The sequence below is a fragment of the Martes martes genome, assembly GCF_963455335.1.
Source record: "Martes martes genome assembly, chromosome: 4".
Taxonomy (NCBI): domain Eukaryota; kingdom Metazoa; phylum Chordata; class Mammalia; order Carnivora; family Mustelidae; genus Martes; species Martes martes.
This window is the reverse complement of record NC_137891.1, coordinates 16,462,653-16,488,998: the sequence shown is the minus strand read 5'-3', so window position 1 is coordinate 16,488,998 and position 26,346 is coordinate 16,462,653. Positions and strand designations below refer to the sequence as shown.

Below are 26,346 nucleotides of genomic sequence, written 5' to 3'. Positions count from 1 at the left end.
TGACCAGCACTTACCTACTGGGCAGAGAAAGGGAGGGGAGACAGCAAAGGAGACAGAAGAAGCGGGGAGTAAGAGCAGAGCAAAGTGGGAAGAACGTGATGTGTAGGAAGGCAAGAGGGTGTTTCAAGGAGGAACGTGCTTAACTATGCTGACTGCACCTGAGAGAAATATGAAGCAAACCAAGTGTCTAAAATGTATTTTACCTGTACAAATTAACCATACAGGTTTTCAGGAATATACATACCGCGTGAACAGAAGCAATCTTTTCTTGGATAGTTTTTTTTTTTTGATGACTAATTAATGATAAATTCTCTCTCTTTTTTAAAGATTTTATTTATTTATTTGATGGAGAGAGAGATCACAAGTAGGCAGAGAGGCAGGCAGAGAGAGGGGGGAAACAGGCTCCCCGCTGAGCAGAGAGCCCGATGCGGAGCCCGATGTGGAGCTCGATCCCAGGACCCTGAGATCATGACCTGAGCTGAAGGCAGAGGCTTTAACCCACTGAGCCACCCAGGCGCCCCAGTGATAAATTCTTCAACAAATAAAAAATAAATAAATTCTTATTTAATTAAATTTTTTGAAGATTAACAAATTTAATTTGGTTTGTGTAAAGAGATTTGATTCTAATCAGAGTTGGCCTGGTTGGGTTGAGGTAGAGCTGCTAGTTGCTCACAAGGTCACTCCAAGGACACCGAGGTTTCCTTGGCCACGTCACCCACAAGGCACCCAGCCCTGTCCTTCTTCTCTGTAATGAGCTGATGACTGGAAAGTCCTTTTGTCTTTCTGGGCTTCCATTTTGTAGTTGTGGAGCAAGGGGGTTAGACCAGAACCTTGTAAAGTCCCTTCCATCTTAAGGCTACTTTGATTCTGAGATTCTAGCTAGGCCCATTCATTTAGTCCTTTCTTACTAAAACGAATGAACCTCAATAAAAATTGTTTTGTTGCTGTCCCCAAAATTTGCTAATTTGTTAGCCTCGCCAGTGTTAATGGGCAAAAGAGTATTTTTATTTCTGACTTTTTAAAAATTTTTATTTATTTTTATTTTTTTAAAGATTGTATTCATTTATTTGACAGAGAGAGATCACAAGTAGGCAGAGAGGTAGGCAGAGAGAGGGAGAGGGGAGCAGGCTCCCTGCTGAGCAGAGAGTCCAATGCGGGATTCGATCCCAGGACCCCGAGATCATGACCTGAGCCGAAGGCAGCGGCTTAACCCACTGAGCCACCCAGGCGCCTCTATTTCTGACTTTTTATTTCATGATTCTGAGCAAAGCCGTGTCCGTAGCAAGATGCAAGATCTGCATTTTCAGACTCCTGTTGCTTTATGGCATTTTAAAGCCTGTTGCATGTTAGAAATCAGATTTGACTTTATAAGGGTACACAACGACTAAGATACCCGAGATAAGAACTCCTTGCCTTCCACACCCCCTTCCCCCATTTTGGCTCTATTTTGCTGGCTGACTTCAAGACCTGAACTTCTTATAAAGAATGTGCATATGGAAAGTTATTTGTTCTGAGGCCCTTTGCTCTCTCAAGGGCCACAACATGGGTGAGCTCCCCCCAGGAGTTTTATAAACTTTATTTGATGACATACACATGGCAAAAAGTAGACTACTGCAGTTCCTTAAAAAATCATTTCTGGGACGCCTGGGTGGCTCAGTTGGTTAAGCCGCTGCCTTCGGCTCAGGTCATGATCCCAGCGTCCTGGGATCAAGTCCCACGTCGGGCTCCTTGCTCAGCAGGGAGCCTGCTTCTCTCGCTGCCTCTGCCTGCCTCTCTGCCTACTTGTGTGTACTCTCTCTCTGACAAATAAATAAATAAAATCTTTAAAAAAAAATCATTTCTTAGCCCACGTTTCAGATCTCCTGAATATTTCTGAATTATCTTTAAATAAAGGCTGTAGAAAATTGTGATAGAAGTCATGCATAGCAATAATGGATAAATAATTAATAGAACAGGAAGCTAATAACTCACTTGCTGACCAATATGCCATAGAAAACGTCATTGCCAAAGGGTGAAATGATAAAGGTTATGCTTCACTTTTTAATGGATAACTAAGGCTTCCTAACTGTTCCCGAGAATCACGACTACTTTTAGAGATAGAATTCTCAAAGTAAGGGAGTCAAGGAATTTATTATAAGGAATTTACTTAGTAATTAGGGACAGATACTTATTTTATTTACTTACCATAATTTATTAATTTTTTTAAAAGGTCTTTTTAAAAAAGATTTTATTTATTTATTTATTTATTTGTCAGAGAGAGAGAGAGAGAGAGAGAGAGAGAAAACACAAGCAGGCAGAGTGGCAGGCAGAGACAGAGATAGAAGCAGGCTCCCCACCGAGCAAGGAGCCCGATGTGGGACTCAATCCCAGGACCCTGGGATCACGACTTGAGCCAAAGGCACCGGCTTAACCAACTGGGCCACCCAGGTGTTCCATACCATAATTTATTTTTTAAAATTCCCCCTTTTCATTCTACTCATGTAGAACTCACTGAGAAGAGTGAGTTGAAATTTTGCATTTCACTTCTGGGGTACACGTTAAGTGGCTAGAAAACATGAAACCTTTTAAGCGATCAGTGAGTAAAGATATCTAGCTGGGTGCTGTGTACCCAAGAGATGTTTAACAGCTAGCTGAGAAAACAAACACACAGACACAATAATTATGTACTAAGTAGATGCACAAAATGAACAGTAGTAAGAATTGAAAAGGACACTTTTTTTTTTCCTCCTGCTAGCACATATAAAAATACTATATGGATTTTTTTTTCTAATCTTTTTCTATGTCATAATATTCTTTTGTCCTTAATTCCATGTCATCTGGGAAATTTTGGGGGTTGGAGGAAGCCCTACTGAGTCAAGTATTTAAAACTAATTACTACAATAAAGACTATTAAAAAGAACCCTTATTTGTCTGAAAAGATACCCCAAAGCCTTGTAGAAAAACCAACTGCATTGTATAGGCATGTGGACATCACTCAACATTGACAATAGTGAAATCCCAAGTGCCTAATTATAGATACTGTATACGATGCAGATTTTAAAAATTTGATAGAATTTTGTCTACCGCAGCCAGCCAAGGTGAGACTGTACTGTGGTACCTGAGGACAGTCTAGGCGCCTGAGACGCCTGCAGGGCCTGGAATGGAGAGGGATGCCGGAAGTCAGCACACGTTGGGTTGGAAAGTGTGCTGATTAATTTGATGTGTCAGCTGGCCTGGGCTAAGGGATGCCCAGATGGCTAGCAAAACAGTATTTGTGGGTGTGTCTGGGTGGGTGTTTCCGGAAGAGACAAGAGTTTGATTGGGTAGACTTGAGTAAAGATCTGCCCTCATTGACGTGAAGGGCATCCTCTCATCTGTTGAGCGTAGAATAGGAAGGGAAAAGGAAGGGCCAATTTCTGCTCTCTCTTCCTGAGCTGGGATGTCCATCTCCTCCTGCCCTCGGACAGGGGCACTCCCGCTTCTCAGGTCCTTATATTTGGACTGATCTCATCACTGGTATTCTCAAATTTCTAGCTTGCAGAGGGGACACTGTGGGACAACTTGGCCTTCACAACTGTGTGACCCAAATAGTACCCGAAATCAATCAATCGATCAATCCATCCCTCTATTAGTGGTATGTATACCTTCCATGAGTTCTGCTTTTCTGGAGGACTCTGACTAAGATGTCAGGGTTTTGTTAAAGCTACAGTACGGAGTCAAATCATGGTTTTGGTATTTAAAGGTATCACGAGCCACCCCTGTGTTTCATTCCACCAGACAGCACCAGATGTGTTTGTAAATGTCTGCTGAACCAAAGCAAACTTGCCTCCCTCCCCACTAGGTGCTGAGCACTGTGCAAATGCTGATGATGAAGGTGGTGAAGACGTTGCTGGTGTCGCTAAGTGCACAATTGTGGGAGAGACATGTAAGCATCATCTAACACAGTGAGGAAGGTTACCTGGGAAGGCTGTCCCAGGTACACACTGGACACGCCATCTTTTTCTTTTTGAGGGGTGGTACAGAGCCTATGAAATCTCATTTTCCTCTTTACAATAGAGCTCACATCTACGTGTTATTTTGCTAGTTTGTGTGGGTACCTTAAACCTAAAAGTCTAAACCCCTTACTATAAAGGGCTCAAACTAAAACACATTCGCCCTTAATACTAATTGTCTTAAAACAGTCGTGCATACATGATACTCTTCCTGTAAAGCCAACATTGATTGAAAACCACTACTTTCAAAGATCGGTCTGATTTTGAAGGTGAACCAAGATACACACCGTATGACTCTACAATCCATTTTAGCCATTTTGTACAGTTGTTATCTTATGGGACTACAGTGTATGTTTCTTAAAAGGACACTGATGAGGGGCACCATCTGGTGTTAACTTTAACCACAGCTGGTTTCCTCCTTCTCCTCCCAGAAGCCTTTGGTAGAGAGTTCTCCATTGTAAAGACTGAAGGGACCCAGTGACACTCCAGCACCATGGAGGGAGGTAACAGAAGCAGACCCGGGCCCTCCTTTGATTCTCCCACACTCTGCTACCTGCAAGTGGTTCCAAAAGTAGAACATATACCGCCACACTTAAAAACATGGGGAGTCAGCTAGAATAGGGGAAAAGAAAGTCATAGGTGGGTGGGGAAGTAGGTGGGCACATAAAGGGACACTTGCTCTGTCTAACACCTGTGTTCATGTGCTTTAACCAAATGGACTCAGGGGGCCCCCAACAGCAGTGGGCCTGCTCAATTCGCCTTTCGAGTCAGCACAACAAGACTAAGAAGCTCAGGCTTGCATTTTTGACTATGCAGAGGTCCCTCCGATGATGAGGAGCTCCCATGCAGGCTCTCGACACCCCCCCCCCCCCGGACAACAGATGCTTGCACACATCTCCTTGGCAGCCAGGGAGCTGCCAAGGCCAGCGCTGCCCAGATAAGATGCACCATGATTTCTAGTAGCTTCTTTACAACGAGAGCCTCATACTCCTCGGCAGAGAGGTTGGAAGGATGGGCCAGAGGACCATGACAGCTGCTGGCTGTCCCTCTGCACAGCTCAGAGGGACGCTCTGGTTTTTGGTTTCTTTGAAGCCGTATGAGGAGCTGTGAATTCCGCAACGGTGCAGCTGTCTCTGTGCATAATCGCCTGCTAGGCTAGTAACACCTGTGTTGCTTCCATTGTAGGTCTTTCCATTCCCTTTCTGAATGCCGCCGTCACCCTCATCTTCCACCTTTGCTCTGTAAATGTATCCCCAACTTCTGTGAAAAAACCAAGAGCAGGATGATGACAAACGTGGCAAGTCCGCAGCGGCTTTCTGGGACTGTGGCACAGCAGCCCCTTAGCCCACTAAGGAACAGCAGGGCTCCTACAGGATGATCAGGACAGCGGGGATGAGAGTGTACGCATCTTCGAAGAGGTGGTCGTAGTCATCATAAATGGTAAGGATGTGGGCTCCCACGTGGCATCACAGGCCAGCTGCCCCCCAGAAGTTGAGGTGGAGAAATCCCAGCACGGACCTAGAGGAAGTGATGCTGCATGAACCAATGGTGCCTGCCGCCCCCCTGGGAATGGCACAGCCTGCGGGGGTGCTCCCTGCAGCTCCCCCTCCCCCCGGGGCTCCCCGGGCAGCCCCAGCCCTGGTGACCTCCAGCACTCCGGTTTGGGGGAGTCACTGTTTCAGGGCTCTGATTTTGATCAATGGGAAGACAGGCAGGAGCTCACAGATTCTCCGCCGTTTTGCCCCCCAGTAACTGTTTTGAGGTACAGTAGGCTCATACTGCCTTTTCAGAGGTTTCACACAGGGCTAAGCAACTCACTGTTTTCTTGAGAAGGGGCAGGCTGTTTGGGACCACAGCACTTTTTAGTGGCTTTCTGGCCTTTCGCTTTCACTCTTAGTGTCCTGGGATTGTACCCAGAATAGAATGCTAGCATGTGCTTTCTCCATCTGTTTGCTAGAGAATGTGAATCAGGGTGAAGACACTGTCTTTTAAAGTTCTGGAATATTACCCCTTGGTGCTCTGGGGGACGTAATGTGAGGTGAACGAGTAAGGGAGGAAGGAAAGGGAGAGGAAAGCGGGAGAGGGCTCCAGAAGGAGGCGACCCTTGAACAGAGCTTAGAAGGAAAAGTAGGGTATCATCAGGCAAAGTGGGGTTCATAAAGGAAGATAAAACAACATGAGCAAGAGTACAGAGACATGGAATTGTGTTCTATTCGGGGACTGAAGTTTCTCCTTGGAAGGCTGGTAAAAAAATCTAAAACTTTTGAAGTCTAACTAATATTGGTTACTTATTATTATTGCTAGTAATAATGTTTAAGAGTAATCATTTTAAGTAATAATGTTATTAAGTAATAAATAATACTTAAGAATACTATTATTAATAGTCACAATACTATTTAATCTTATTAGCTATCTGAGGTCTTGCTAATACTGCAGGGGTAGAGAGAGGCTACTTTCACTTCTCCCCCGATAAACCTTCCACTGAGGAGCCAGAAAGAGGTGAGAGTGTTTAAGAAGACCCTGGACTTGGCAGATGGCGGCCTGCCACCTGCCACCCGCAGGCCCGTGCCCCTCCGTGTTGCTCCACACCGTGGGTTTTCATTTACTTTGAATGGGTTGCCCATCGGATTCACACAAAACTCTGAATTCCCATTTATCTTGAGGAATCAGACCAGGTAGCACAGGGCTGGCCTTCCCACAAGGATCTGAGCAACAGGTACCCATGTTAGGTGAAGAATGGGTGTTCAGGCTGGCACGGTCCCCACCGCCCCCTGACTGGGTTCTTGTGTCTTGTCTACACTACTTGTATAATTTCTTTAGCATGTGACTTTGCAATTCTGGGCATTCCTGGGATACTGGGTCATCTTGAACCATGAGACCATATTTGTCACCTTTGCTTCCTAGGGCTGGATGTGCCCATAGCCGTGGGAACTCATTTTGTTAAGACAGAGACTGTGTCATTTGTTGAGACAGAGACTGACCAGGAGAATCTGGTCACCAGCTGCTGATCCAGACCCAGGCATGAGCAAGTCTGACTGCTGAAGCTAACGGCTCAAGCTCATGCCTTAACTGCAAAGACAGCTGAGAAGGAAAATATTTGGCGTGTATAGTGTCTCTGAAGGAAGGTGGGCTCTGCCTCCTAGTGAGATCCATAAGACGTTTAGACGTTCAGCAGCCAAATGAATGAGACAGATCTTTTTTTTTTTTTTTTTTTACGATTTTATTTATTTATTTATTTGACAGACAGAGATCACAAGTAAGCAGAGAGGCAGGCAGAGAGAGAGGAAGAAGCAGGCTCCCTGCCAAGCAGAGAGCCTGATGGCTTGGCTGAGAGGTTAAAGCCTTTCTGAGAGGCTTTAACCTGAGCCACCCAGGTGCCCCTGAATGAGACAAATCTACTAGAAAGGGGTTGGCCCTCTACTTGTGACGTGTCTGCCAGTGCAGCACATGAGATGATCTTATGTGCAACACCAAAAACACTTTGCTTTGATAGCATTGCATTAGTTCACATGTATTAGGACAATACAGTGAAGACATGGAACCTATGAATGACACAAAAAGTTTATTAGGTGAATCATGACAATTCAGAAAAAATAAAATCTCAGGAAAGTAGCAGTTTAGATGATACTTGGAAATAATAAAATTATTATTTAAATGACTGAACTTTTGGACATTGGTCTAGATAAATGCAAATTTTAAATTTCTCTGTGCTAAGTATTATTAGTAATAAGGCAAAAATACATTTATTTAGGGACGCCTGAGTGGCTCAGTCAGTTAAGCATCTGCCTTCAGCTCAGGTCATGATCCCAGGGGTCCTGAGATGGGGAGCCCCTGAGTGGGGCTCTGTGCTCCAGCAGGGAGTCTGCTTCTCCCTCTCCCTCTGCCTGCTGCTCCCCCTGCTGGCGCGCTCTCCCTTTCTCTCTATCTCTCTGTCAAATAAATAAATAAGATCTTAAAAAAATACATTTTTTAGTGCTGTTGGCCAGACCCTATTCTAAGCACTTTATATTTGTTTGTTTACTTAAGCATTGCATCAACTTTAGGAGCTAGTTACTATTATTTTCCCCAATTTTACAGATGGGGAGCCTAAGGCACAAAGTAGTTAAACAACCAGAGGTCACTCAATAAATAATCAAATGAGAATTCGACTCTCTCTCCCTGACGACTGTATCATTAGGGTGGTTGTGGATTTCTGTACAATGATTGCACTGAAAATCTTCAGCACTGACTTGGGATTTACAATCTGAAATTTGCGGGTGAATGCTTTTAGAGCACTTGCTTTTGTGCCAAATGGCTTGTCGTCTAGGGGACAGTTCTCAGCTTTGGCATTATTGATATTTTGGGTCACATAATTCTTTCTGTGTGTGTGTGTGTGTGTGTGTGTGTGTGTGTGCATGTGGTGGGGACTGTGCTATGCATATTAGGACAGCATTCCTCGCCTCTACCCACTAGAAGCCAGTAGCATCTTCTCTAGTCATGACAACCAAAAACATCTCCAGAAATTGCCAGATGTCCCCTGCGGACAAAGTTGCTCCTGGTTGAGAACTTCTGGTCTAGAAAATTCTGAACTCTCTCAGTGAGGAACCCAGAAATAATTTCCAGCAGGAGGCAATGAGATGACTAAGCAGTTCGGGTATGTTCTCTTGCGAATTCTTGCACAGTATCATGTCATTCTTAATAGCAGGTGTGTCTTGTTTGTCATATCAGAAATAAATACACAGTGCCAGCTTGTACCAGTTACCGTTTTTTTAATGCCACGTGTGATAAACCTTTGTGTTTTACTTACAAAATGCACAACCAGCTTCTTATTTTTCTAGAATCCAGTGGCTGTATACTTGGCAGGAAACTGCAAGTGATTTCAATCTCTTTAGACATTTCTTTCCTTGACTTGGTGTGTGGAATTCTTTGAGGGGGGTTCTCTGTGAAAATAGGACAGATTATAAACTAGGTCCTTTTGTTTATTCATATTTTATTGATTTACTTTTTGGGGTTTTTTTGGCTTACCTTTTTTGTTTTTTAGTGTTTTAAATACAAAGATCAATATCATGATCATGATATATTAATATATCATAAAACACTGAAGAGCTAAAGAAGGACAACTCTTTTCTTAAATGGGGTTTCTGGTCATTAAATCACTGACATCAGGGTTTAGCAAGAGCGTCATGCAATCCTTTTTATTTTAATGTGCTCTGGCCTCCAACAGTATCTTCCATATCATCTCTTGCCAGCCAAAACACCTTCCCCTCCAATCCCTTAGGATCTACTTAGGCAAAAACTACCTCCTCTGCGATTGCCTCCAGAATCCTTAATCAGAAAAGCCACTTCCTTCCACTAGACCTTTTATTATTTTATACCCACTATTGTATTCTCCTTTATGTTCTGTCAAATTAAGTACCTGGATTCTCACCCCTACAAGTTGGCAAATCACTTAAGGGAAAGGATCATGCTTTATCTGTCTCTATCCCAAATACTTAGCATAGTTCTTTACACATAGAAAGCACTTAGCATATTTTTCTTGAAAGACTGTATCCTTTTGTTAAATTAATATTTCCCTAGAATTGGAAATCAATATTTGGCAGCGAGACAAAATCAATTGCCAACTCTATTTCTGTGGTTGGGCTGCAAGAATCAGGAGAGTGGTTCAGATCTGGGTGTGGAGTCTTCCCATCTCCTCCCCTTCTTTACAGAGTAAGAGATTTTCCTTTGGGATTTTATTTAGTCCCAGTTGTTACCTGTTCTGCATTTCTTTCACATTTGGGAATTAATTGCAATCTTTCATGTTAATTTCATCGATCAAATCCATGAAGCAATCTTGCCCCCTCTCCTCTGTTAGCCTGGATCAGGGTTGTCTGCCTAAAAGAATCCCACAGAAACTTAATCCTTCAAAGGATTCTCCTAGTTCCCTTTAGATCTAGGCCCTTGGGAGGTCATGGTTTGGGTTTTCTTAGTTATTCCACTTTCCCAGTGGCCCATGGAAACCTGCCATGCTTCTCCTTGTGACAGGCCCTGCCGTTGCTTGTTATGCAAGGATCTCAACATGTAGATATTGGCACTATCTTGGAAGGCAGATAGATAGTGAGGGGCGATCCCTCCAGCTCAGTCTTGCTCCTTCTTATGTTCCATGTGCAGAACATAAATCGTGGCTGGGGTGCCTGGGTGGCTCAGTTGGTTGAGCAGCTGCCTTCAGCTCAGGTCATGATTCCAGGGTCCTGGGATCGAGCCCCGAATCAGGCTCCCTGCTCAGAGGAGAGCCTGCTTCTCTCTCCCTCTGCCTGCCTCTCAGCCTACTTGTGCTCTCTCTCTATCTCTCTGTCAAAATAAATAAATAAAAATCTTTAAAAAATAAATTGTGGCTCAGATTAAAGCTGGCAATTGTTTGGACGAAGAAAATGTGGCTATTTCGTTTTCAAAGTTAGACATAATCACCCTCATACCCTCCCCCACACTGGGTAGTATGGTGGGGCGGGGGGAGTGGGGCTTTAAATCTACTAATGAAAATGCTCTTAATTCAGCCTCTTCCTGATTAAATACAGTCATTTCACTGGGGGACTGGATTCTATTCAGCAAATACTCTACCTTGAGGATTTCATCTTCCCCCTATGTTTCTCCTCAAGATATGCCAGTGGGAACTAAAATAATTCAGAAAATGTTTCACAACCAAACCTGGCTTTCAAGACTACTTTCCCAGACTCAAAAATCCCATTTCTTATTTCCAATGGTGAACCTTGACTTTCTCTTTGCCTTTCTTTGTAATAATCCTTATCTTCTCAAAGACAAATGGATGATGTTGGCTTTTTAATTAAAATTTTCCTGGCTTTTGATTTCCTGGGCCTACCTTTTACCGGGTTACATGGTTCATTTGGCTCCCTATTTAAAAGAAAAAAAGAAAGAAAAACTACTTAAAAGAAAAAAAAGAAAGAAGAAGAAAAAACAGTCACTGTGCATTAAAGCTTATACCAAGTCTAAGAAGACATGTCACTAACCACATTTAACTCTATCTTCAGAAATTCTCAAAGAAAGAGAATTCCACATTTCTGCAAAGTGAGTGAACAAATGTTTACAAAGACCTGAGCCAAGAAATAGCTGATTTTACATTGTTCTGTGATCAGTTTTAGTTGTAGCCAAGAAAGTATCCTATCTCTCACTCAAATATCATTAATAGAGATCATGAAGCAATCCCTCTAAATGTGAATTTAATCCCTGATCACAGTTTACACTAGTACATTAGCTCATATTTCTTGTTAGACCATCAAGAGATTACGTGTTGCTAAAGGTGTAAAGTTTGGATGACATAATGTAGAAGGAAACAAAAAATATTTCATTTCAGCTAAGTTCTAAACCACTGTGACAATACACCCAAAGAAGCTGAAAAGATCTGTGATGGGCTGATGCCCTATGTGTATCATGAACTCAGATAATTTCCACTAGTCCAATAGTGTGTAATTCTTTATTTCTCTCAGGGTTCTTCCAACAGTTATCAAGGGGTAGAGAAATGATTTCCTTGATCTACATGAACGTGGGATAGTTATTTGCATATTTCTTTAAAAAAGAGCCTGGGGCAAGGGTGCCTGGGTGGCTCAGTCAGTTGGGGGAATTATTTTGCATATGCAAAAGACTGTTCTAGTTGGCCATGGTATTATTGTGCTGTAGAGTTAGAATGGACATTAGAAGTTATCTTTGCTCAATCTCCTCATTTTACAAATTCAGCAAATGCTTATTGAATACCTGAGGCCCAAAGACACCTGATGAGTAGTTATCAACCCCTGCTGTGCATTGAATCACCTGGGCTCCAACTGAGGACTTCTGGTGTAATGGATCTGGTGTGAGGCTCAGGCACTGGTCATCTTAAAAACTTCTCAGGTCATTCTCATGCTCCTAAAACTATCCTCTTCCCTCTTGTGTGTGTGTGTGTGTGTGTGTTTAAGATTTTATTTATTTAGTTGACAGAGAGAAGGGGGGTGAGAGTACAAACAGGGGGAGTGGCAGAGGGAGAAGGAGAGGGAGAAACAGACTCCCAGCTGAGCAGGGATTTGACCCTAGAACTCTGGGATCATGATCTGAGCTGAAGGCAGACACTTAACTGACTGAGCCACCCAGATGCCTCTCTTTCCTCTGTTTAAAAAAAAAAAAATCTGGGCGCCTGGGTGGCTCAGTGGGTTAAAGCCTCTGCCTTCAGCTCAGGTCATGATCTCAGGGTCCTGGGATCGAGCCCTGTATTGGACTCTCTGCTCCGTGGAGAGCCTGCTTTCTCCTCTCTCTCTGCCTGCCTCTCTGCCTACTTGTGATCTGTCTGTCAAATAAATAAATAAAATCTTTAAAAAAAAAAATCTGGGGCCGCCTGGATGGCTCAGTGGGTTAAGGCCTCTGCCTTTCACTCAGGTCATGATCTCAGGGTCCTGGGATCGAGCCCTGCATCGTGCTCTCTGCTCAGCGGGGAGCCTGCTTCCTCCTCTCTCTCTGCCTGCCTCTCTGCCTACTTGTGATCTCTGTCGGTCAAATAAATAAATAAAGTAAAAAAAAATCTGCCATTGAAATCTTTTCTTCTGTATCGAATCCACATACTTAAATGAAGTTATTATCTGTGAGAAGAGCTCTCCAGGTGCCTCCTCACTTCCATAGGCTTTCATAAGCTCCTCCCTTTGTCCTCTTTATTTTTCCAACCTCTTTTACAAAATAGAATTGAGTAGCAACCATGGAAGTCACAAATCCCATTCACCCAAAATGTGATTTTACTCCTCATCATGGATGCTATGAAAATACTTTCGATTAGGAATAAACTATGCTTTGTAGCTGATGGACTTCCTGTTTACCTGGCCTACTAAGAAGCAGACAACTTTAGGCTCAATGGTGACCTTGAGATTGTGCAAACCTCAGACAGACTACTGTCCCCACAGTTTCCAAGGAAGAAATGACAGTATTTGGTGCCATCAGATATGGGAGACAAAGCTCCGATAAAGAATTTCAAGGACTTTATGGCCTGAGAGATTGGTTTGTATAATGAAGGGATGCCTGCAGCCCAATGTTTATAGCAGCGATGTCCACAATAGCCAAACTATGGAAAGAGTCCACATGTCCATCAACTGATGAGTGGATAAAGAAGATGTGGTCTCTCTCTCTCTCTCTATTCCATTATAATATTAATATTCCATTATATATTTAATATTCCCTACTATATACACAATGAAATATTACTCAGCTATCAAAAAGAATGAAATCTCACCATTTGCAATGACATGGATGGAACTAGAGGGTATTATGCTAAACAAAGTAAGTCAGTCAGAGAAAGACAAATACCGTATGACTTTACTCATATGTGGAATTTAAGAAATAAAACAGATGAATACGGGGAAGGGAAATAAAGTAAAATAAGATAAAAACAGAGTAGGAAGCAAACCATAAGAGATGCTGAAGTCCAGGAAACAAACTGAGGGTTGCTGGAGGGGAGCTGGGAGGAGGATAGGATGGATGATGGGTGTTAAGGAGGGCACAGTTGTGATGAGCACTGGGTGTGATATGCAACTGATGAATCACTACATTCTATCTCTGAAACTAATAATACAGTGTGTGTTAATTACATTAAAATTAAACTTAAAAAATTTTTAAAAGTCAATAGAAATGAGGAAGCAAAGATTTTGCAGGTTTTAGGTACAGAAATGTTGTGTGAGATCAGCCTCTAGTGGGCACTTTAACTATCACAATGGCTCAGCATTTCAGTCATGTGGCTTGATTTTGGAATGTTCATTTCCACACCAGATATGTTCTAAACACAGTCTGACTTCAGATGGCAGAAATAGATTCTTTTTGATATTAGAGATAAATATTATAATATCAATCTTTTGCAGGATCTATGGAGAGGATCCCTCTGCCTCTCTACAACAGACTTGTGACTCTCAGTTGCTTTTCATCTTTGCAGAGGAAAATCCTAGAAACTCCCTAACATAGAGAAAAATGGTCCCACATGTTTCTTGCCCCTTCCCACTTCTCAATTCTTATCTCCTGATTCTGGAGTGTTCCAGGCACAGTGTCTGGATGAGAAGTTTTCCAGGTAGAGAAGTAGAGAAAAGCATTCAAGAGAGGATGTCTTCTATGTGGCATATTTAGGGAATTGCAAATGTCTTAATATTTCTGAAGTGTATAATGCAAGAAAGGATGGACAGCTGGGTCTTTCAGTCTTTTTCTTTTCTTTTCTTTTTAGCTTTCACCATAGAAGAATACAGAAATATTTGTCCACTCCGAAATAAAGGAAGTGCAGGTGGGATGGTTTTCATAATGGACAGTCTCCATAACAGAGGTGGAAGGGAGGAGTGCAGAATGTGGCCCGTGGAAGAGCCCACATTCTCTCTAAGTCAGATTACCTGTCCTGTGCTTCAATGACTGGTGGGGAAAAGGGGTCTAATGCTGTGAGATTTTTCACGTTTTATTTTTAAATAGGTAACAGATCTGGGTTTATTTCAAACTAAAAGTTTTATTTTGGAACTCTTTCTTTCTTTTTAAAAAGATTTGATTTATTTGTTTGACAGATAGAAGGAGGGAGAGAGAGAGAGAGCACCAGCAGGCGGAGTGGGAGAGGGAGAAGCAGACTCCCTACTGAGCAGGGAGCCTGAAGCAGGGCTTGATCCCAGGACTCTGGGATCATGACCTGAGCTGAAGGCAGACGCTTAACCGACAGAGCCACCCAGGCGCCCCCTGAACTCTTTCTTTCTTTCTTTCTTTTTTTAAAGAATTTTATTTATTTATTTGACAGAGAGAGATATCACAAATAGGCAGAGAGAGAGGGAGAAGCAGGCTCCCCACTGAGCAGAGAGCCCAATGTGGGGCTCAGTCCCAAGACCCTGAGATCATGACCTGAACCGAAGGCAGAGGCTTAACCCACTGAGCCACCCAGGCTCCCCGCTTTCTTAAAGTATTTTTCCATGAATTCCAAGAGGTCAGATTCTCAGTAGACTTAAATAAGGTTTATATCATTTAAAAATTGATTACATGTGCTGTGGTATAATTTAATTGTTTATACTTAAAGAAAATATGGGGAATTATATTTAGCATTACTTGTCATACCCATGAGGAGTTCCCAATAATAAGCAAAAGAAGAAATCTGGAAAATTTAAAAGACTTTAAAAACAGTCTCTCTCTCGCTCTCTTTTTTGCTTATTTATAACAATAGATGTGAGCTGTAAGAATAGAAAGTTAAGAAATTTTAATGCAATTATAATTAGATTGTTTTTTTCTTTAATAAAGATTTTATTTATTTATTTGAGGGAGAGAGAGAGAAAGAGAGAAAGAAAGCACAGAGAGAGAGAGAGTGAGAGGGAGAAGTAGACTCCCCACTGAGCAGAAAGCCTAATTCAGGACTCAGTCCCAGGACACTGAGACCATGACCTGAGCCGAAGGCAGATGCTCAATAAACTTAGCCACACAGATGCCCCTAGATTAAGTTTTTTTCTATTGAGGTACAATTGATGTATAATAGCTTATTATTTTCCAGTGTATATCACAGTGACTAAAAATTAAAAAATGATCCCCACCATATAAGTCTAGTTACCATTTGTTACAATACAAAGTTATTACAATACTGTTGACTATGTTCCCTAAGCTGTACATTACAATCCCACTGACTTACTTATTTTATGACTGCAACTTTGTACCTCTTAATCCTCATCATCTGTTTTGTCTGCCCCCTCCCCCACTCGGCAAAACTTCCTCCCTCTTGTAACCAACAGTTGGGTACCTGTATCTCTGAGTCTGTTTCTATTTTGTCTTGTTCATTTGCTTTGATTTTTAGATTCCACATATAAGTGAAATCATAATGGTATTTATCTTTCTCCAACTGACTTCATAAATGCTAAAGCATAAACATAGCTCAATCTATGTGGTCACAGAAGGTAAAATTTCAGTCTTTTTCATGGCCAAGTAATATTCCATATACTGGCTGTTGTAAATTATACTACAATAAACGTTGGAGTGAATATGTCTCTTTGAATTAGTGTTGTTATTTTCTTCAGATAAATACCCAAAAGTGGACTTGCTGGATTGCACGGTAGTTCTGTATTTAGTTTTTTGAGGAACCTCCATACTGTTTTCCACAATGGCTGCACCAATTTATACTCCCACCAACAGTGCCCAAGGGTTCCCTTTTCTGCACATCCTCACCAACACTTGTTGTTTTTTGTCTTTTTGATAAGTGCCCATCGGACAGGTGGGAGGTGATATCTTACTGTGGCTTTGATTTGCATTTCCCTGATGGTGGGTGGTGGAGAGCCTTTTTTCATATGTGTGTTGGCCATCTGTATGTCTTCTCTGGAAAAATGTCTATTCACATCCTCTGTCCATTTTTTTAATCAAAATTCAAAAATTTTATAAAAATTTTTATTATTTTTTCCATAGGTAAAATAAAACAATTTTAAAAGGTAACATATTCCAAGATACTTAAGATATAGTTCCAAGAGAAAAATGAAAGCTCTGCAATGAAAGTTTGTGCTCCCTTAAGATCAGATTTCGCCATTCAGGCAATTCAAAATTAACACCGCATAGTCCCCAATCTGATTAAGAAATGTTCACCAACAATTTAGAGAATCTGAAGAAGCCAAATGGGAAGAAAAAATTTTGCGGGTTTGCATGTACTTCTACCAGTAAGATAATGAGAATGATTCTTGAGAAGATAACCGAAAAAGGCCGTGGTGGCTATAACACACAGAACCAGTCATTCAGTAATGCAGGGTTTACGGTGTTTCTTTCTTTCTTTCTTTCTTTCTTAGGCTTCTGCTTAAAATGCAACTAATGAATCGTTGAACACTACATCAAAAACTAATGATGAAAAAAAAACCCCTAATGATGTACTACTATAGGCAGGCTCATTGAACATAATAAACAAACAAATAAATAAATAAAAGCATAATTTTGGGGAAAAAAAACTCCAAACAGTATTCTTGATTTCTGCCCCTAAAGCTGATCCCGTCTAAATATCATGCCACTCTTACTTCTAAGAAAAAGGCATATAAAGTGGATACATGTTTTTCAAGAGGCTTAATCTGGAGGAAGAAGAACTAGCCTCCCTAGAGAAACTTCAAATGGTGATGAAAAGTCCCCCAACAAAGTAGAAAATAGACTTGTAAAATATGTTAGGAATTTTCACTGTGTGCAGTACCTGGGTTGCTCAGTCAGTTAAGCGTGTGAGTTTGCTTTTGGCTCAGGTCATGTTCTCAGGGTTGTGAGCTCAAGCCCTGCGTCATTGCGCTCCGCACTCAACAGTGTGCATGGGATTCTCTCTCCTTCTCCCTTTGCTCCTCCCCGTTCGCCATGCTTTCTATCTCTCTTTCTCTAAAATAAATAAATAAATCTTAAGAAAATAAAATGTGAGTCCTCACTTCTTCCAAATAATTTTTTACTACAATCTAAAATTAAAAAAAATTACGTTGAGATGGCCATGATTTTAAAAACCCAGCAGTAAAAAAAAAAAAAAATACTGGAAGTTCATTGAGACTCAGGCACTAAAGATAGATTAACTTCAACTGTGACTGCTCCTATTTACCCACTGCCTTTGAGAGACTAGAAATACAAGCATGTCAGGTTCACAAGGATTTGACTGCAAATCACAGTCTATAGAGACCAATTTCTATGTAACACTATTTTGGAGTGCTAAAAAATTTTCAACTTCAACTGCTCAACTTCACAGATATCCGTTCATCCGAAATGTCTAAAGCATCCTTTGAACTTCTTTGCCCTGATGTTCCTTTTAGATTACAACACAAGGAAACCATTGGCAAAGGTTTCCTGAAATAAGCAAACATTTCCCCTATGCCCAGGTATCCCATGCCCCTGGGTCTCCCTAATGCTTAGGATCTATCTGATCTGGCAGGCAGGGAGCAAACTCATTTACCTTCTCCCCAATCCACTAGATGTGTTTAAAAATTACTTCCTAACAGATGCCTTATAATGCAGTGTGCCTGGAATGTTAACACTGGTCTTTCTGTTTAGGCTTCTGTACTTCGGGAGCAGCAGGTTCCCTCCTGATGTCTTTGACATCATTGGTTGTGCCCATCAAATAGAATTCTTTGTTGGGAACAAGACCAACAAAATGAGCGAGGCGGTTGGACATGGAAAAAAAAGCTGAAACGGCAGCGATATCCCAGGCATCTTCTTTGTTGAAGCTCTACCGCTTGAGAGCTTTTTGAAATGGTCATCTGTTATGTGATCAACTTGGAAAACAGCAAGTGCAGACTCCAGCAGGGAGGTCAGACTCTCTGCAGTTCACACACACCTGGTTAGGGAGCACTGGGTTCTTCAAGTAGACCCTGTACCTGGCACTGTGGACAACCCCGCTGCAGGGCTCTTGTTGGCCAGGCTGGTCACTATGATGACCAGTTCCCTGTCAGATCGGCTGAGCTGGCCTGTTTCTTTGTTGCAGATGGCATTGTAATAAGCAAAGAAGGCTCTGAGTTCTAATGGCTGGCGAGACAACAATTTACATTTGGTAAAAATCCTGTCAGTGGCGACAGGACTCTGAGGGAGCGAAGCACAGACCTGCTGGCACCCTGTTCGAAGCCAGGAGGCCTTCCTGCAGGTGCCTGCCCTCTCACAGCTTTTTTTTTTTTTTTTTCAATACAAAGTTGTAGAATTTCTTTCTACATTTTGGATATTAACCCTTTATTGGATATATGATTTGCAAATGTCTTCTCCCACTCAGTAGGCTGCCTCTTCGTTTTGTTGATGGTTTCCTTTGCTGTGCGGAAGCTTTTAGTTTGATGTAATCCCACTTGTTTATTTTAGCTTTTGTTGCCCTTGCCTGAAGAGGCTGGTCCAAAAAAATTCTGCTAAGACTATTGTCAAAGACCTTACTGCCTACATTTTCTCCTAGGCATTTTTGGTTTCAGGGGTTACAGTCTTCAGTCAGTTTTGAATTTATTTTTGTGTATGGTGTAAGATAGTGGTCCAGCTTGCCCAGCCCCATTGATTGGAGACACTCTTCAGTGCTGGCTTTGCTCTTCTGCTATTTAAAGCCAGCTGTGACTTCCTTCCCAAGGAGGAATTCTTAGACAACTTACTCCAGTGCCTGAAACTGGAGAAGAGTGGGACATCCGACAATGGCAATGCAGACCCAAGACTTTATCTTTATTCATCCAGACACTGACAGGTGGAGCCAAACACGTGGGCAGGGGGCGGTTAACCGGGACTTGGCCTCCCTACCTTCTTGCCCCGCCCCCTACAGTCTGGGGGCGGGGCAGGAGGCCAGTCAGTGCCCCGCCCCTCAAGCCTCGCGCCAGCGGGCGGAAGTGACGCAAGCCCAAAGCCATTTCCGGCGGGCCGAAACTAGGAAGAAACTTGGAGCTGCCTAGGCGCTCCTGCTAGGGTCTCTGTTCCTCTCGTGCCCCGTGGCCCGGCAGCGCGGAGCTGTCGGGATCCCTGGCCATGGGGCAGCCCCGGCCCTCCGCAGTGTGAGGCGCGGGGCCTCCCGCGGGCTCCCCGATAGGCCGAGGGCGGGCAAGCGGGAGGCGTCGTTCCAGCTGCGGTCACGGCCGCTGTCGGCCGGGCTCCCGGCATCATGAACATAGACGTGGAGTTCCACATCCGGCACAACTACCCCTGGAGCAAGTTGCCGGCCAACGTGAGGCAGGTACGGCCGGAATCTGGGGTCGGGGCCCCGCCCTGCCGTCACCTGCTCACCTGGCCCGCGGGGCCGGGGCTGCCCCTCGCGGCTGACTCCCGCCCTTCCCCCGCCGCGGTCTCGGGGCAATCGTCCTGCAGGTTAGGGTTTCGGAGGGGTCGGCTCTGGGGCCACAGGGGCAGCATGGGCGGTTGGTAAATGGGATGGACTCACTTGGCACCCTAGCCTGTAGCCTTGTTTAACCAGGCGCTGGGTCAGGCGCTTGCGACATGTATTTAACACGGCCCTTGACCTCCAGAACTTCAGGATGGTGGGCTGTAGACGAGAAACAAGTGACTGCGTTACAGGAGGATAGCTGCGCACACGTCCTTGCACTGTAGTGAATGTGGGCACACGGAGGAGTAAGAAATTGTCCAGGGAGTGTCTGGAGCCCGTGTGGAGGAGGCACTGAAATGGGGCCTTAAAGGACGAATGAGAGATAAGAGGGAGTAAGATTTTCCGGGGAGACGGAAAGTTATTTGTAGAGCTTGGACGAGTGAAAGAGCGTGTTGAGAGTAGCTAGCAACTTAGTATCCCGGGAGGTGGAGATGTGGGTATACTGGTGTTTGGAGGTGGGATTTTGTGAGTGAGTGGAGGTTGGTAGCAGATAAGGCTGGAAGAGCAGGCAGGGCCAGATTTTGAAGGGGCTTTCCTACTCTGGTTGTTGGACTGTATCCTCTAGACAGGATAGGCTACTGGCGATGTTTGAACAAGAGAGTGTCAGGAGGTTTTTTTTGTTTATTTTGAGGGTTAATTCTCAACTGCTTGAATGACATTTTTTACCAGTTGCTCAGCAAATGTTAACTGAACACCTGATTGCTATGCCTTGTTCCAGGTGTGGGTAGTTTGACCCAGTCAACAAGATAGAGACCCTGCCTTCATGGAGCTTACATTTTAGTAAAGAAAGACAGTAAACAACTAAACGAAGAAGTACGGAACATGGCAGGTGGTGTTGAATCTTTGGAAGATAGTGATAGACGCTGCGTCTAAGGCACTGTTTCTCTGGCCATGGATTGAGCTCCAAGTTCCTCCCTTTCTGCTTGGTTCAGAGTCAAATTCTGTTTTCCACTGGTGCTGGGCAGTTATATTTGGAACGTTTGGGATGGTGGTGGTGATGGTATAGGATTATTAGTTTGCTTCCTCACTCAGCATGGGGGCGTAGTACTGGGAAACAAATAATTTAAGGTTCTGGCAATGCATCACGTGGCGGAGAAAGTGCTTTCAACGGAAGATACCCAAGAAGAAAGTAGCAAGATAAAGGAACGAAGATTTCTTGGTTTTCTGTGGCTGCCCATGTGGCATTTATCTTGACTTGGAGGAACAAAGCTCTAAGCTTGAAAGAGTGTTTCTCTTGTTAAGCTTGAATGAGGGCTTTGGTAGTTTTGTTCTTTAGGGTTTTGTGGCGTATCCACAGACAACTGGAAGAACCAAGAGTGCTTTTCTTTGTTTCCATCTTTACTTTTCCTTTCACGAATGTAAATGTAGCATAATGGAAGAAAGATGGATGATTCAATTACGTTTAGCATGAATAATGGATCTCAATTAGTATTGGCAAAAGCATATCTAATACTTAGGACTTTTAAAAATAATCACAAATCAGTATTATCATTAGGTAGAAATGTGACATTAAATTACAATTTGATAAGATCACTTAAAAAATAGCTGTCTCAGCTTAGGATAAACTTCCACTTGGAGAAGGTGTTGGAAAATCCATCCGTACTAGTTACTTCCTTGGACTTTATCTAGCCTTACTACTGTTCACCTAGGTCACGCTCCACCTTGGATTGCTACATCAGCTTTCTGTCTGGTCTCTCTTCCTCAGTGAAGGACTCCTTCACATTCATTCCTCACACTACACTGGGGTGAGATTTCTAAAAGGCCCATTCAGTCCTGTACTGCCTGTCTCCTGTAGATTACTTGTAACTTTTTGAATGTCAGAACTCCTCCAGGAAGGATTTCCCTGACCTACATCTGGAGAGGTTTACCCTCTCCGGCACTGTTTCTCATCCATACTGCTCAACCCCACTGTGTTGCATTTGCTGCTTACGATACCTGTTTTGCTTTTGTATTTTGAGCACCTATCACATGGTTGGCTTTTAGTAAATATTTTTGGAGCAAGTGAGTGATGGTATCAGTCAGAGGTATTTTTCCAGGACTAAAGCTCAGTCACTTTAAAAGTGGGAAATGGTCCTTGTATGGAAAGAATTTGTTTTTTTGCCATTATAGATACTAAATACTTTGATAGAGTTTCCAGTAAGCTTTGATGACTTTAATTTAGAAATGACTCATTTCCCACTTCTGAAAGCTGTGAGAAGGTGATTTCAGATTTTTCTTAAAAGCGCATGTCTAGTGGTAAGGGGATTCCAGATTTTTACGAACTGTATGTAAAGCCAGTAGCTTTTATATGGACGGGATGAAATGTTTTTATTTGATAATGGGCTGTGCAGGACTTTAAAAAATACATTAAAGGTTGTAGATAAGGCCATTATTTCAAGGTTTTTTGTAGCTTATTAGTATCTTGTATTCATTATTCAAAAACAATTTGTAGTTATTTTAAGGAAAGTCTTATGATGATGTTCTGTATCATCTAAGAAAGGTCAATTAAAAAATTGTGCATATCTTTATTGTGGGGGGCCGTGATTGGGGTTTGTGGGAGCAAAGTCTTTAGAAAAAAATTCCTTCTGCTATTAGCATAATCTGATGTGCAGTGGTTGTCTGATAGCCAGCGACTATGTCTCTCTGAATCTGTTACAGTGCCTTTTATATGCCGCTGTACTTCCATCTGTCAGACCTGGTCAGTATTTCTGCAGGGTCAGTGGGTCTCAGAGTAAAATGACCCTTCTTTTAGTTTGCTTCCTGTGGTGGTAACAATGTTTCAGAATGTGAATGGTGGGAAATTTGGGGGAGGAGTGGAGAGAAGCCAAGCAATCTTTGTGAACAGAGCAGTCTTACTTTATGTATCTGGGTAGTGAAGACCAAAATCAACTTTAATATAGTTTTTAGATATTTGTGGGCATGCATATGTATTGATTGATCAGGGTCAGTTGTTACTTAATTCCTGGCATGAAGGCTTAGATGTTGAAACGTTGCATTCTCTAACTGGCTTATAATTAACAGGCTCTTATGTTTTGTATGAGTGGCTTGATTACACTTCTTGTTCTGGCGTTCCCAGGAATGAAGTTAGAAAGGCGGAACCTGGTTGTAAATTGGGATAAATTAAGAGATTTATTTTAAAACAGAAGAGCAAACCTCAAGTGCAGAAGATGCTCAGGTTCTACCAAAATTGAGTGCTGTGTGCGTCTGTGTTTTGTGTTCTTTGGGAAAGAGGCTTACTTCTCTGGCCACAAAGCTAGAGAAAACCCTTTACAAGTTTTGTAGCAAACCCAGCATTTGAATTCCCCTCAGTATCTTTATTACTCAGGTTTTGGTGCTGCATAGAGGATGTGGAGTAGTTTCTCTGTGATGACCTTTGCTCCTAACCTCTGCAGATGTTAAGACGGATGAAAAAAATAAAAACACATATATTCTTACAGTAGTATGGGTCACTGTTTAGCCTGTGAAAACTAATTAACATAGGTTCGGGAAGAAAGATTTCCGTTTTCTCACATCGTCACTTTTTTGTTAAAGTACATCCTGCCAGTGGTCCAGTTATGGGCCAGTTTATTCTATGTCTTAACCTGTCTTGTGAAGATTGCCTTTGGTGAAGGTATGTGTAGAAACATTTACCTTGGCTTTCAGACCTGTGAGTAGGAAGTATAATAACTGAATCCTCTGATCTTTCTGCCATTAGTTTCTAAGATGTCTGATTTTATATTACAGCGTGTTGGAAAGATCATACCTAGTAATTAAAAAGAGGGAGAGCAGTCATGTTAAATTGAGTTTATGGTTGCACATTGAATGTAATGTTGACTATAATCAGACATACTTGTTCCTTGCTTTCATGAGAGCCCAATTTTGAACTTAAAACACCAAAGCACAGCTAGAAAGGTTTTTGCCCATTAAAAAGTGTATCAGAATTCTAAAATTGTCTAAAAAAATTTTTTTTTAACAAAACCATAAGGAGAAGGTGTTTTTTAGAAGTCATCTGATTGGGGCACCTGGGTGGCTCAGTCGGGTAAACATTGGACTCTTGATGTCCACTCACGTCATGGTTTCAGGGTCCTGAGGTTGAACCCCTGCATCTGGCTCCGTGCTCAGTGGGCAGCCCACTTGAGATTCTTTTTCTCCCTCTCCCTCCACTCCTCCCCACACTTGCATGCGTGTGCACGCTCTCTCTCTCTCAAATAAATAAATCTTAGAAAGAAAAGAAAAAAGCCATCTTATCATTTAGAGGTACATTTGAAATGTACATTCTCCGGAGACATTAATTTTTAATACTCATAGCCCTCAAATGTAAATAATTATCAGACAGGGATCTGTCTTTAGTTGCCACTCTTAAATTAAAAAGATAAGTAGGTGCAAGAAACCATCCATTCATCCATCTATCCATCCGTCCACTTATTCAACACACACAAATTAGGAACAGTCAAGAAAGAAATCTTTTTAAGTAGAGCTTAGTTTTTTGTTAGTTTAATGAAGTTATGCTCTTGGACTGTTATTTGATATTAAATACTTTAGGTAATTTCAGTAAGTCCTTTTAGAAAGGCAAACTGAAAATAAACACATCGAATTTTTGTTTAATATTATAGAATGAAAATTAGTATAATAGCATTTAAGAAAATATTTTTTGTCCTGGAAATTACAGGTAGTAGGATAAAATTAAGGGGCATGGTTTTGAAACTGTATGAGGAAAAAGTATTGTTGTTTAGTTCAGAAGCTATTTTTAAAACTATCTGAATTTTTTTTTTTTAGAGTCTTGGAAATTCACAGAGAGAATATGAAAAGCAGGTGGTTCTTTACAGTATCCGCAATCAATTACGATATAGAAACAACTTAGGTAAGTAGAGACATTTTTATATCACGGTGGGAACACCTGTTGCTATTTATCATTTTCATTAATCTATCTTTTCAATGCACGTTTTATAATACTGAAATTATTCCTTATAGACATTTAAGAAGCTCTGTACTGACCCATCCCACCTAACAACAATTTGTATGAGCAAGTAAATTTTTCTTTCTAAATTGGATTCAAATTTTTATTTTTTTTAAAGAGTATCATTTGTAGATTCATTTTACCTATAGAATATTAATCTCAATTCAGGTGTACTTTTTTCACGTTAGGTGAGAAAATAAGCCAGAAGAGAAGTATGTTCGTTCTTAATAGTTTCTGATTTTGGATTTTGTGGGTTTTTTTCCCATAAATTTTCAAAATATAAATTTAATGAAATCTCTGTAATAATTGGAACAAATTTTAAGCATAGTTGGTTTTGTGTGTGTGTGTGTGTATGTGTGTTTTAACTTTTTCTTTAAATGTTTGGTTTTTATCTGTCCGATGACTCATTAGTCTGTTCTGTTGCCCTGCTAGTCTTCCCGTGCATGTATTTACTCTCAGTTTAAGCACTGTAGTTCAGAGGTAGTTTTGTTTTATTTAAATGTATTTCATGGGAGTCAGGGGTCTTTTTCCATTTAAAGAACAAAAACTGTCAAATAATTTTTTGAAATAGACTTGATGCATTGAAAACTACCATTCAGTTTGGCTCTCTTGTGGTATAGTAAGGGATTTGATGAATTCTAGCTTGCGTTTTGCATCTTTTAGAGAGAACATTCCATGATTGCTTTCTTGGCTTTCTGACTTGGTAAGAATTCTTTCTCTATTTATTTGTCCTGTTGCAGATTCCGCTTGTGTACTCTGAAGTCTGTTTCTTTGTGGCTTAATTGTTTCTTTGTTCCAACTTAGTTTCGTTTGTTCTCTTCCAACTACTGTGCTTTTATTTTTAGTTAATGTTGGTTTGTAAAGTAGTTCTTACTGCATTTATAATTATAGATAACTGTAAGACACCTGAAAATTGAAAATTTCTCACTTTCCCCAGTGAAACATGTCAAGAAAGATGAACGCAAATACTACGAGGAGCTGCTAAAGTACAGTCGTGATCATCTCATGCTGTACCCTTACCATCTGTCAGATATAATGGTAAAGGGCCTGAGGATAACACCGTTTTCATACTATACTGGGATCATGGAGGTGAGTTCACGGTGTACGTGGGGCATTAGGAATGGGACGGGACTCTATGTTGTCAATAGCGATGCCAGTAATGACTGGCTGTGCCCTTCTCAGCCCTAGTGGGCCTTGTTTCTGAGTTTACAGTGGAAAAAAAAGAGAGTTGGTTACTAGTTAACTGTGTCATCCACACTGTACAAGGAGCTGTTGTCCAGGCTCTCACAGTGGAAAGGTACCTGTTTTTGTGCCGTGTTTTTGAGGGCATTGTTGACCCTCTGTGCTGTTGTAGCATTAGTCACTCATTTATGTTAGCAGAGTCTCTATAAAACCGACTGCTTTGAACACATGATTAAGGTTGAAAATGTGGGTGACAGAACTGAGCATTGAGTTCAGAGAAACTTAATGCGTTTAACGATTCTCTGACTAGAGAAAGAATAAGTGCTTATAAACCCAACACACAATACACGTGTTAGGAAAAGAAAGGTATTTGTAGTTCTGGCTGCTAATGTCTTGCCATTTTTATTAATTTTTGGATGTTAGTTTTTTCCAAAGGCAGTATTTAGACCTTTGTCAAGTAACTTTAAATATACTGTTTTTAAGTGAGCTGTATGTAAAGATTGGCAATGTTTGCCTAGTATTCA

The 26,346-nt window shown here is 41.8% G+C and overlaps 1 protein-coding gene and 1 pseudogene across 3 annotated transcripts in view; one reads left to right on the top strand and one right to left on the bottom strand.

Annotated features, from left to right (window-relative positions):
• Positions 1 to 3,816: 3,816 nt before the first annotated feature.
• LOC308341567 (tetraspanin-3-like) lies at positions 3,817 to 19,258 on the bottom strand (annotated as a pseudogene). Its single transcript has 3 exons — positions 19,152 to 19,258; positions 4,861 to 5,534; positions 3,817 to 3,877 (listed from the first exon to the last, which is right to left on the bottom strand). The product of its transcript is annotated as a tetraspanin-3-like (transcript).
• Positions 19,259 to 19,260: 2 nt separating this feature from the next.
• Positions 19,261 to 26,346, top strand: part of FAM91A1 (family with sequence similarity 91 member A1) — a 44,305-nt gene continuing 37,219 nt past the window's right edge. The window contains exons 1-3 of one of the 2 annotated variants that reach the window (XM_080803169.1): positions 19,261 to 19,578; positions 24,460 to 24,544; positions 25,578 to 25,729. In XM_080803169.1, the coding sequence (XP_080659295.1) occupies positions 19,507 to 19,578; positions 24,460 to 24,544; positions 25,578 to 25,729 (309 nt within the window). In that variant the 5' untranslated portion in view covers positions 19,261 to 19,506. Of the gene's footprint in view, positions 19,579 to 23,298; positions 23,315 to 24,459; positions 24,545 to 25,577; positions 25,730 to 26,346 lie in introns of those variants that run through there. The other variant, XM_080803170.1, reaches the window with a different exon arrangement.